Source organism: Pipistrellus kuhlii, unplaced genomic scaffold, assembly GCF_014108245.1.
Source record: "Pipistrellus kuhlii isolate mPipKuh1 unplaced genomic scaffold, mPipKuh1.p scaffold_m20_p_3, whole genome shotgun sequence".
NCBI classification, from domain to species: Eukaryota; Metazoa; Chordata; class Mammalia; order Chiroptera; family Vespertilionidae; genus Pipistrellus; species Pipistrellus kuhlii.
In genome coordinates, this window is record NW_023425529.1 from 47,010,643 (window position 1) to 47,024,430 (window position 13,788).

Sequence of the window (13,788 nt, forward strand, 5' to 3'; positions counted from 1 at the left end):
GTATTTTTTCCTTTAGCTTGTTAATGTGGTATATTACATTGATTGGTTTGAGTCTGCCAAACCACATTGGTGCCCTTACAATGAACCCCATTTGATCATAATGTATTCTTTAATGCTTTATTGCATTTGATTTAATAGTATTTTGTTTTTGGGGTGGTTTTTGTTGTTGTTGTTGTTGTTGTTTTTGCATCTGCATTAATCAGAGGAACTGGTCTCTTAGGGCTTCTGTGTGAGTGTTATCCTTGTCTTGTTTTGGTTTTGGTGGTGTGGCCAAGCACTCTAAGGTGCTGGGTTTAAACTTCTCATTGTTGTTTGTACTATACACCTCTCTGATGTTTAATGTTTTTAAAAATTAATTAATTCCCAAGGATATCTAATTAAAGTTATTCAACTCAATTTAGAGTGTATTCATCAGTAGCATTTCTCTCTAGTGACATTTCAATTCCATTTCTTTGCAAGAATCTCCTGTGACTAATTTGAGGGGGAAAAAATAACATAAAACCACTCCGTTTTCAAAACAACAGTTAGAAAACCAGGGATCCTGCTGGAAGGTAATGAAGGTAAAAATATATATATTATAATCCATAAATTTTATACTAAAGTTACTGAGATCAAGTAAATATTTTTCTAGCCTTTAAGGCTAAAATGTTATTTTTATGTAAATTTTGGAAAACAAGAGCTACTTAAATGCCTGGCGTTGGATTGTGCAGCTGGAGAAAGTTCTTTATACTGTGAGAATTTTCTTTCTCACAAACTTACTCCTGAGCCATAAAGCTCACCTCTTTTCCATACTTGTTATTTCTTGATGTTCACTCATGTGTTTGAGATGTTTTCTCATGAACTAAGAGCTTTACTTAAATAACGAGGAAAATACAGAACTTTCTCACCTCTACCAATTTTACTGCTAAATATTTTCCTGATTCTCCATTTTTATTTTATATATTTAGTTGTTTAGATGGTGTTGCCCACATTACAAGAAAATATAGCCTCTGACTCTGTTGTGTCATCAGTTCAAATTTTAAGACAGGACTCTATTTTCTGTCTTTCAGACTTAATATAGATTAACTACTTGAAACTGCCCATAGAGCTTTAGCCACAATGTCACCAACTCTGTCTTTTAATTCTTTATTGTTTAAAGTATTACTTATGTCTCCTTTTCTCTCCATTGACCTCTCCCCACCTCCTCCCAGCCCCAGAACATACCCTCAGCACCCTAGTGTCTGTGTCCATTGGTTATGCTTCTATGCATGCATACAAGTCCTTTAGTTGATCTCTTAACACCCCCCTCCATTGCCTTCCCTCTGGGTTTGACACTCTGTTCCATGCTTCTCTGTCTCTAGATGTATTTTTGATCATCAGTTTCCTTGGTCACAAGTTGCAAGACTTCTTGGATACTTATCTTACAGTCTGGATGTAGCACCTTCTACCAGCAACTGGGACTATGTCACCTTTCTATCAGGGCCTCCTTGCTTCAAGAACAGCTTTGTGCTGGACTTATTCTTCCATATGTTCCATCTCACTCTATGCAACCAGGTTCATCTCGCCAAGTTCCACCAACACACTATGTAAGTATGCTATCACAAAAGGAACTCGAAGGCAGAAGCAAGTTGTGAAATCTATGAAATGCTCCAAATTAAGCATCAAACACTGACAATTAAAGTAAGGCAGCAGAGTGTTTGGGTTTCAACAATCAAATTGCTACCACATGGGATTATATTATTATAAGAATTTTTTTTTCTTCATTTCTCACCTCATTTGTTTTTTCCTATTTCTAATCAGCTTATACAGTAACTTAGGTCCCTTAACTTTGGCTGTTAGAATCTCTTTTAAAAAGCAATAGGTTATCATTTAATTCATAAAGAATAAATGTACATTGTTTGCTTATTTAGTAATATATATATGTACTCGTGTGTGTGTGTGTGTGTGTGTGTGTGTGTGTGGTTTTGATGGTCCTGATTCTTTTATTGTTATTAATTATCTATATAGGTAGGCCTCACATGAAACATCCTCAGAAAATTGTGGGGGAAGAAACTCTCTAAAAACTAAATTTTAAAGTGGTTAATTTTCAAAGAATGATCATAACATGTGGTTGTTGTAAAGTATTCTAATAAAACTAATATAATGTTGTTATACCTAATTTTCATACACATCTGAACAAATTTTTAAGAGAAAGTAAAGCACATTTGATAAGAATGTTTTCATTTTTAAAATATGTTTTTATTTATTTTAGAGAGGGGATATATATAGAGAGAGAAGAGAGAAACATCAATGATGAGAGAGAATCACTGATTGGTTGTCTCTTGCATACCACTTACTGGGGAATGAGCTATCAACCAGGGTAAGTGCCCTGACTGGGAACTGAACTGTGACTTCCTGGTTTATGGGTCAATACTCAACCATCGAGCCACACCAGCTGTTCAAATATATTTTTCTTGTACAGATGTGTTTATTAGACCTATCAAGTGACTCGCTTAATATTAAATGGCTAATGATCTACAAGGCAGATATTAAGTATAACTTTCTTTGTCCTGGCTCACATATATTTTCAAAATTCAGTAAAACTTGGTAGCTAATTTATTGGCCAAGTGTATTAAACTAGAGGCCTGGTGGGGGTGTCCCTCAGCCCAGCCTGCACCATCTCCAATCTGGGACCACTCGAGGGATGTCCAACTGTCCGTTTAGGCCCAAACCAGATAGGATTGGGCCTAAACAGGCAGTCATACATCCCTATTACAATCCAGGGCTGCTGGCTCCCACCTGCTCACCCAACTGCCTTCCTGATTACTCCTAACTACTTCTGCCTGCCAGCCTGATCACCCCTTAACCACTCCCCTGCCAGCCTGATTGATGCCTAACTGCCATCCCCTACAGGCCTAGTCACCCCTAACTGCCCTCCCCTAGAGGCCTAGACCCCCTAACTGCAATGTCCTACAGGCCTGGGTCCCCCCCAACTCCCCTTCCCTGCAGGCTCAATTGTCCCCAACTTCCCTCCTCTGCCCTCCTGGTCTCTCCCAACTGCCCTCCCCTGCAGGCTTTATCACTGCCAATTGCCCTCCCCTGCAGGCCTGGTATCCCCCCAACAGCAATACTCTGCAGGCCTGGGTCCCCCCCAACTGCCCTTCCCTATAGGCTCGGTAGCCCCCAATTTCCCTCCTCTGCAGCCCTGGTCCCTCCCAACTCCCCTTCCTTGCAGGCTTGGTCCCTCCCAACTGCCCTCCCCTACCAGCCATCTTGTGGCAGCCATCTGGTGTCCATATGGGAGTAACAATATTTGACCACATGGGGGCAGCCATCTTTTGTGATGGAGTGATGGTCAGTTTGCATATTACTCTTTTATTAGATAGGCTAAAGGCATGGGTGGAGGCCAGCTGGTTTGCCCCGAAGGGTGTCCCGGATCAGTGTGGGGATTCCCTTGGGGTGTGGGGTATTCTGGGCAAGGGGCCTGTGGTGGTTTTCAGGCCGGTGATGCTCACCAGCGTCCCAAGCAGAGGCCCTGGTATCTTTGATTTATTTATCTTCTATAAATAAAACTTTGAAGCCTTGAGAGGAAGCCAGGAACAGCCAGGGTAGGTGAGAAGCTTGGCATCCTCTATCTCTAGTGGCAACCCAAGCCTCCTGCTCTTTCCAGCTCTGTGGCTGCTGCCATTTTTGTTGGGATTTATTTATCTTCTATAATTGAAATTTTGTAGCCTTGAGTGGAGGCCAGGGCCAGTCAGGTTGGGCAAAAAGCTTGGCTTCCTCGATTGCCAGAGAAACCCAAGCCTCCTGCTCTGTGGCCACAGCCATCTTGATTGGGTTAATTTGTATACTTGCTTCTGATTGGCTGATGGGTGTGGCTTGTGGGTATAGCAGAGGTATGGTCAATTTGCATGTTTCTCTTTTATTAGTGTAGATACAGTATTTCTAAAGCCAGCAGAGGTGACTTTTAAAAAATAAAAATAAACCTGTACGCATTAAATCATTGTTTTCTTTTTGCATTTACAGATGTGGAAGAAGTTAACAATAAGAAATGAAAAACCAAACATCTGTAAAAGAGTTCATTCTCCTGGGATTAACAGATGATCCACAGTTAAATGTTGTAATTTTTATATTTCTATTTTTCACATACATCCTGAGCATAACTGGAAACATGACAATTATCACCCTTACTTTGATAGATTCACACCTCAAAACCCCCATGTATTTTTTCCTCAGGAATTTTGCTTTCCTAGAAATCTTATTTACAACAGTTTCTATTCCTAGATTCCTGGTCAGCATCGCAACAGGGGATATGACCATTTCTTATAATTCTTGCATGACCCAGGAATTTTTCTTCATTCTCCTTGGTGCAACAGAATTTTTCCTTTTGACTGCTATGTCCTATGATCGGTATGTGGCTATCTGTAAGCCACTGCACTACACAGTAATAATGAATAGCAGAATCTGCAACCTGCTTGTCATTAGTTCTTGGCTGACTGGCTTTCTCATTATTTTCCCACCTGTGATCATGGGACTTCAACTGGAATTCTGTGACTCCAACATCATTGACCACTTTACCTGTGATTCTTCTCCGATACTACTGATCTCCTGCACAGACACAGCCGTCCTAGAGCTCATGGCCTTTTTTGTGGCGGTATTCACGCTTGTGGTAACCTTGACATTAGTGATTCTTTCCTATGTATTCATCCTGAAAATGATTCTGAGAATTCCCTCTGCTGAGCAAAGGAAAAAGGCCTTTTCCACTTGTTCCTCACACATGATTGTTGTCTCTATTTCTTATGGAAGTTGCATTTTCATGTATGTCAAAACTTCAGCAAAAGAAGGAGTGGCTTTGACCAAGGGTATAGCAGTGCTCAACACCTCTGTTGCCCCAATGCTAAACCCATTTATTTACTCCTTAAGAAACCAGCAGGTAAAAGATTCTTTTAGGAACTGCATCAAGAAATGTTTCTCAAATAAATTTTCATCATAAACTTATGGCCTGAACTTTATTTAAACGAAACAGTATGCCTAATATAATATTAATATTGTTATATTTCTCCATTCACTGGTATACTTCCTTTTCCTTCAAGTTTTATTCTCTATTCATACCATTTTGACCTTACTTGGCTCAACTATCTTTTAACATTTACATGGCCTGAAATTTTTCTGAGCATAATTAATTTGATGTTACATAGATGAGAAAGACATTTTTTTAAAATGCCAGAATTTAGTTTAAAAGATCTTCTCCTTTGGAAAATAATCAAAAGTTAAATAAAGTTGTCACCAAGGAATTCTAAAAATGTATTTCTACCAGTAGATATGCACAGAGAATTAAAATGATATTTTCTAGAGATAAAGTCTCCTAAATTTAATGTCCTTATATTTGTTCTCATCTCTCCTATGATTTTTATATTATGAATGTTTATCTATGCTACTTGGGACATAGATGTTATCTCCTCAATGTCCATTCCATGCTTTAATATTATAACATATTTTGTTTAATTATTTTTGGATCAAATTTCAAAGTTACTATGAGTATGGTATTGCTATTTCTGTAGGACCCCACTACTCTTACCAGAAACTTCCTTGACAGAATACATGGTGATTGCTCCATAGCCCATTACTTTCCTTTAATTTGTTGATGATGAGCCTGGAGCTCATCTGAGATTCCCTTCGGAATAACCTGCACTGTCTTTTGGCTTCTTAAGGTCCAATATCCTCTCTATTGACTTTTTTGTAATTAAAACCATATGCTTTCCATCTCCCACAGAGTTGTTGCATTTTATGTCAATGATATCCTAAAATGTTTTGGAATGTTTGAATGGTTTCATTATTTTTAAAATACACACACACACACACACACACACACACACACACACACACATATATATATATATATATATATATATATATATATATATATATATATATATATAATTCAGATTTTTTGTGGACATTGATGGCGTAGAGTTAAGTGTTTCCTCTATTCCAACCTTGACACACACATTTTATATAAAACGTTCTTAAATATAGCTTTTAAGAAAAAACTTTGTTCAATATTCATCGATTTGCCTCTTTTCTATCTTATTTCACAATTGATGCATGAACATATAACATTATTTAATTTATCATCAGAACACTCTTCCTTAATATTCTTTTTTACTAAAAAAATGTTTTTAAATCTCTATTGTTTCCTTTTTTATTTTTAATTCTCAGTGCTTGGATTCTTTTTATTACCATTAAAATGTGACTTCTGCCCAACAGGTGAGACTCAGTGATTGAGCATCAACCTAGGGACCAGGATATCAGGGCTTGATCCCCATCCAGGAAAATGTCAGGGTTGCAGGCTCAAACCCAACTGGGGATATGCAGGAGGCAGCTCATCAATGATTCCCTCTCATCATTGATGTTTATATATCTCTCTCCCTCTCCCTCTCCCTTTCTCTGTGAAATCAGAAAAATACTGATTTTATTTTTAAAAAAGATGACTCTTCTAACAAGTACTTAAAGAAACTGGGTTCCCTTAATCAAACATAGGTAAAAATTAATGAAGTGTTGGAGAGTATTCATGTCTAAACCATCAATATGATATTTACATTTTTGTATCTTAGAAAAACATTTGTTACATTTGCTTGTAAAAGGTGTATTGCTCAATTTGATGGGAACTTCAGTGAGAACTGAGAAGTATAATGGACTCTTTTATCAGGCAACACAGACATGAATTCTCCTACTATTCCAGGATTATGTTCTTTTCTCTCTCTTTGCATGACAATGTTTTCATTTTTGCCGTTTTTACTTTGGAGATTCTACATAAATCCAAATACTTGCTTCGCATCCATTGATGGAGACATTACTCTAGCAATCCAGTGCTCAATGAAGTCCAGGTCCTTCAATGTGTATGGGCAGAGAGAAATAGGGTGCTAGTCAGTTTTAACAATTAATTATCAGTAAAGAATACACAGACATATTATAAATTTTACAAATATAAGTTAACAAATAATAAAATATACAATAAACTTCATTTTAAATTCTGTATCTCAATAGATTTTTACAGAATTATTTCATTGATTTTTTCCAATTATATACTTAAAACCAATCAATCTTTGCAAATCAACCAGCATGACAAATGTAGTTTAACTTAACACTATGTAGTTGAATTTAGCACTCAAATGCACAATTGGAGTCAAACATATTCAATACCTTCAATAACTTACCAAAAATTTTTTAAAAAGGAAAATAGATGAAGGTATGGAAAACTTGAACAACGTTATGAACCACATTGATCTAATTGAAATTTTTAGAATATTCCATCCAACATCAACAGAATATTCATTCTTTCCAGTACCACACAAAACATGAAAGGGAATAATGAAGATCAATGAAATAGAAACCAGAAAAATAAAATTTAAAATATCAATGAAACCAAACCTGGTAACTTAAGAATATCACAAAATTGATACATTTTTCATTGTCTGCCCACTATCCAAAGTAAAATCATCTTCCATCACTGTACATTTGGCCCCCTTTTCCCATTATTTACCTCCTACCCCCTTCTCTTTGGGAACCACCACGCTATTGTCTGTGCCAATGAGAAGATTCAGTTTTGTGTCCCACAAGTGAGTGAAATCATATGGTTCTTAACTTACTCTGACTGACTTATTTTGCTTTGTATAATATTTTCAAAGTCCATGCATGATGTCTCAAATGGCAGTATGGGTAGCAGCAAGGTGTAGCACCATACTGACCTATACAGGTAAACATCTCTCAGGAGATTGATTACCTACCTCCTTAGGATTCCAAAATTCCCATTACCTAAGGTTACCATTTTGTTGACACACACCGCTCTGGTGTCTTCATGTCAGGATTGACTAGTTCAGAACAATAGATTCATGAATGCAGAGCTATGCCTGCATAGCTACAGAAATCTCTGGATTTTGAGAACAGTTCTAATATAGGTTGCATACATACTATTCAATCATTAATTCATGTTTCAATCCATCAAATAAAATTGAATCAGAATCTGCGTTAAGCACTAGGAATGCTGCAGTAGAAGACAGACCAAATGCTCACCTATCTACACATACTGCCTATGTAACCTTTGTCAAGTTCCATACTTCTCAGTACCTCAATTTCATCATTTTCAAAATGAGGTTCTTAACACGACCTAATGAAAGCATTTTGGGGCACAGGTTAAAGGTTAATTAGATCTTTGGTATAACAGAAAGAATAATGAATGTGACAATAATAATGAAACTCGCCGAAACCAGTTTGGCTCAGTGGCTAGAGTGTTGGCCTGCAGACTAAACCCAGGTTCGATACCAGTCAAGGGCATACACTTTGGTTGTCAGCACATCCCCAGTATAAGGTGTACAGGAGGCAGATGGTTGATGTTTCTATTTCATCTATATTTCTAACTCTCTATCCCTCTCTCTTCCTCTCTGCAAAAAAAATCAATAAAATATATTTTTAAAAATAAATAAAAATAAAACTCATTACATTTTCTTATACAATTTATTATTGTTGCTGCTTTATGTTTCTTCCTTCCAATATATTTCTTTTTTATATCATATCTTCCAAAACCTCAGTTTGTTAAACAGAAAAGTTATCTAATTATTATTTTTGAAAGGTGAACTTGAAAAAGGTTAAAATGTAACAACTTTCTAGAATAATATTTAATCTTACAAAAAATGTTCTTATTTTTTTCATTATTTATATGTATGTTCATATTTAAAGATTTAAATAGAATCTGTACCATACAACATTGTGTATTAAAAAGGTTTGTCATTGTGTTGTGCAAATTTTAGTCAAAAAGGAGCAAGTAGAATCACTTTAGGCAAATGGAAATGAATTCTATAAGGATTGTGTTTGCTGATGTGTTCTGAAAATTTTCTTTTGTATCATTCACCAAATATGTAAGTCCAGGAAATACAAATACATAATTCTTAGGACAAAAAACAATTCAACTTTGGCATCTATAGAGAACATACTGAAAATAAAATGTACCAGATTCCAATTGCTAAGGAGGAAAAATTAGATTAAAATAATAGAACAATATTTGAATCTTGTTTGCTTCATTTTTTTATTGTGAAAGAAACAATACTTATTGTGAAACATAATCCCTCCTCCCCCCCCCCTGAAAAAAAAGAAGAGATAATACATGTCTACCTGAAAAAACAGATTTTTTCAGGTAAACCGAGCTCATGAGTTTTATCTTTATATATTAGTCTTTCAATTTTTACTGTATTTTGATGTAGTGCCTATCTATTAACTATATTGTGCCTAGAATGTATATTCAATATATTTTTAGTAACAAATGAAATGTTTAAGTAGGTCATTCTTTATCCTATTGCTATTATCTGCTTCTTCACAAGTATACATATAACTGGATTTATATTGCCTTGACATTTATTCCAGTAAAAATAAAATAACACTTGCCTGGCCAGCATAGCTCAGTTGCATCAACCTATGAACAGGACGTTATGGTTCAATTCCTGGTCAGGGCACCTGCCCAGTTTGTGGGCTGGATCACCAGTAGGGAGCATGCAGGAGGCAGTTTTTAATGATTCTCTCATCATTGATGTTTCTTTCCCACCCTCCACTTTCTTCCCTGAAATCAATAAAAATATATTTAAAATTATTTGTCCATATACAAATGGGTTTATTTTGGGTTTCTCAATTCTGTTACATTGGTCTGTGTGTCTTTCTGCCAATACCATGCAGTTTTGATTATTGTATCTTGGTAGTTTAAAGTGAGGGAATGAGATACCTCTGACTTTATTCTTTTTTCTCAGGATTGCTTTAGCTATTTGGGGTCTTTTGTGATTCCAGACCAATTTAATGATTTTTTGTTTTGTTTTGTTTCTTTTTAAAATGTTATTGGGACTTTGATGGGGATTACATTAAATCTATATATTGCTTTGGGTAATGTGACTGCTTTTAACTATGTTGGTACTTCAAATCCATGAGCATGGTACATCATTGCATTTCATTGTGTCTTTTTCAATCTCTTTTAATAATGCTTTCTAGAAGTCAGCATACAGGTATTTCACACCCTTTATTTCTGTGTTTCTTTTTCTTCCTGCAATTGTAAAAGGAATTGTTTTTTTTTTTTTTCCTTTGGTTTTTGAAATTTCATTGTTAGTATACACAGGAATGCATTGGATTTCTGTACATTGACTTTGTATCCTGAAACTTTACTATATTTGTTTATTGTTTCTAATAGTTTTTTGTTTTGTTTTGTTTTGTTTTTGTTGTTGTTGTTGTTGTTGTGTGTGTGTGTGTGTGTGTGTGTGTGTGTGTGTGTGGCATGTTTAGGGTTTTCTATATAAAATCATGTCATCTGCAAAAAAGTGACACTGAAACTTCTTTTTCAATTTGGATGCCTTTTATTTTTTTCTCTTGTTTTAGTGCTCTGACTAGGATTTCTAAGAGTCTGGTGAATAAGAGGGGGAAAGTGTACCTCCTTGTCTTGTTCCTTAGAGGAAGCTGTCACTTTTTCACCTTTAGTGTATATTATTAGATAGCTGAGGGTTTCTCATATATGGCCTTTATTAAGTTGAGGCACTTTCCTTCTATGCCCATGTTCTTCAGTGTTTTAATCATAAATGATTGTTGCACCTATAGATAAGTCCATAGTATTTTTTCCTTTATCTTGTTAACATGGTATATTACATTGATTGGTTTGAGTCTGCTGAACCACTCTGGTGCCCATGCAATGAACCCATTTGATTGTGATCTATTCTTTAATGTTTTATTGCATTCGATTTACTAGTATTTTGTTTATTATTTTTGCATCTGCATTCATTAGAGGAAATACTCTCTTAGGGTTCCTGTGTGTGTGTTATCATTGCCAGGTTTTGGTTTTGGTGGTGTGGCCAAGCAGTCTAAGGTGCTGGGTTTAAATTCTTCATGGTTGTTTGTACTAAACCTCTCTGATGTTTAATGTTTAAAACAATAATTTTCCAAGAACAACTCATTAAAATTATTCAACTCAATTTAGAGTCTATTCATTAGTACCATTCCTCTCTAGAGACATTTTAATTCCATTTCTTTGCAAGAATCCCCAGTGGACTATTTTGAGGAAAAAAATAACATAAAACCACTCTGTTTTCAAAACAATAGTTAGAAAACCAAGATTCCTGCTAGAAGGTAAATATATATATTTTTCATCTTTCTTTTACTGAAGAATCTAAGATTAAGTAAGATTTTTCTAGCATTTAAGGTTAAAATGTTATTTTAAGTAAATTTTGGAAAAGAATGTCTGGCCTTGGATTAATGCAAATGGAGAAAGTTCTTTATATTGTGAGAATTTTCTTTCTAACACTTTTACTCCTGTGCTATGAAGCTCCCATCTTTTCCATACTTGTTATTTCTTGATTTTCACTCATGTTGTTGAGCCTTTTTCTTATGAACTAAGAGCTTTACTTAATTATCCATAAAATATAGAACTTTCTCAACTCTACCAATTTTACTGCTAAATATTTTCCTGATCCCCCTTTTTCTTTTTCTTTTTCTTGTATATATTTAGTTTTTTATACAGTGTTATGAACATTCCAAGAAAATATAGCCTCTGATTCTGTTGAGTCATCAGTTCAAAATTTAAGACAGGGCTCTATTTTCAGTCTTTCAGACAATATAGATTAACTACTTGAAACTGCCCATAGAGCTTTAGGCACAATGTCACCAGCTATTTCTTTTAATTCTTTATTCTTTAAAGTATTACTTATGTCTCCTTTTCTCTCCATTGACCTCTCCCTGCCTCCTCCCAGACCCCAGAACATATCCTCAGCACCCTAGTGTCTGTGTCCATTGGTTATGCTTCTATGCATGCATACAAGTCCTTTAGTTGATCTCTTAACACCACCCTCCATGCCTTCCCTCTGGGTTTGACACTTTGTTCCATGCTTCTCTGTCTCTAGATGTATTTTTGTTCATCAGTTTCCTTGGTCACAAGTTGCAAGGTTTCTTGGATACTTCGCTTATAGTCCGGATGTAGCACCTTCTACCAGCAACTGGGACTATGTCACCTTTCTATCAGGGCCTCCTTGCTTCAAGAACAGTTTTGTACTGGATTTATTTTTCCATATGTTCCATCTCACTCTATGCAACCAGGTTCATCTCACCAAGTTCCACCAACACACTATGTAAGTATGCTATCACAAAAGGAACTCGAAGGCAGAAGCAAGTTGTGAAATTTATGAAATGCTCCAAATTAAGCATCAAACACTGACAATTAAAGTAAGACAGCAGAGTGTTTGGGTTTCAACAATCAAATTGCTATCACATGGGATTATATTATTGCAATATTTTTTTATTTCTCACCTCATTTAATTTTTCCTATTTCTAATCAGCTTATACAGTAACTTAGGTCCCTTAACTTTGGCTGTTAGAATCTCTTCTAAAAAGCAATAGGTTATCATTTAATTCATAAAGAATAAATGTACATTCTGTTTGCTTATTTAGTAATATCTATGTACTAGTGTGTGTGTGTGTGTGTGTGTGTGTGTGTGTGTGTGTAGTTTTAATAGTCCAGATTCTTTTGCTATTATTAATTATCTATATAGGTGGGGCAGACATAAAACATTCTCAGAAAATTTGGGGGCAAAAGCTCTCTAAAAAACTATACTTTAAAATGGTTCATTTTTAAAGAATGATAGAATATTATGCTAAGTGAAATAAGCCAGGCAGAGAAAGATAAACATCACATGATCTCACTTATTTGTGAAACAAAATGAATGGCAGAAACTGATGAACAGGAACAGATCCAGAGACTGAGAAACGTCTATCAGAACGTCAAACCTCTGGGAAGGTGAGGGTCAGTGGGAGTAAGGGGAAGAGATCAACCACTTGTGTACATGCATATGGGCTTAATAATGGACACAGACAACAGGGGGGGGGCATTAAGTAGGGGGGTGGGGATAATGGAGGTATAGGACACATATGTAAAAAATGAATAAACAATTTTAAAAAATAAATAAAAGAAAATTCAGAAAAAACATGTGGTCATTGGTGAAATAGTCTAATAAAATTAAAAAAATATTTTGCATTTTATACTTAATTTTTATACACATATGAACAACTTTATAAGAGAAAGTAAAACACACTTGGTAAGGAATGTCTTTATTTCTTTTAAATATGTTTTTATTGATTTCAGAGAGGAAGGGAGGGAAAAAAGAGAGGAGAGAGAGAGAGAGAGAGAGAGAGAGAGAGAGAGAGAGAGAGAGAGAGAGAGAGAGAGAGAGAGAGAGAGGGAGAGAGAGAGAAACATAAATGATGAGATAGAACAATTGATTGGATGTCTCTTGCACACCCTTTACTGGAGATTGATCCCGCAAACCATCACATGCTCTGACTGGGAATCAAACTGTGACCTCCTGGTTCTTGGGTCAATGTTCAATCATTGAGCCACACCAGCCAGTTAAATATATTTTTTCTTGTACGGATGTGTTTATTAGACCTATCAAGTGGCTCAATATTAAATGGCTAGTCATCTACAAGGCAGTTTACTAAGTATAAGTTTCTTTGTTCTGGCTCACATGTATTTTCAGAATTCAGTAAAACTTGGTAGCTAATTTATTGGCCCATTATATTAAAAACAGTATTTTTTAAGCTGGCAGAGGTGATTTAAAAAAAAAACCTTGTACTCACTAAATCATTGTTTTCTCTTTGCAGTCACAGATGTGGAAGAAGTTAACAATAAGAAATGAAAAACCAAACATCTGTAAAAGAGTTCATTCTCCTGGGATTAACAGATGATCCACAGTTAAATGTTGTAATTTTATATTTCTATTTTTCACATACATCCTGAGCATAACTGGAAACATGACA

At 35.6% G+C, this 13,788-nt stretch overlaps 1 protein-coding gene across 1 annotated transcript; it reads left to right on the forward strand.

Annotated features, from left to right (window-relative positions):
- The first annotated feature begins 4,009 nt into the window (after positions 1-4,009).
- On the forward strand, positions 4,010-6,211 carry LOC118729484 (olfactory receptor 6C65-like). Its single transcript, XM_036457019.1, has 2 exons — positions 4,010-4,921; positions 6,182-6,211. Exons 1-2 carry the CDS (start codon positions 4,010-4,012, stop codon positions 6,209-6,211), a joined length of 942 nt encoding a protein of 313 aa, XP_036312912.1.
- Positions 6,212-13,788: the final 7,577 nt, after the last annotated feature.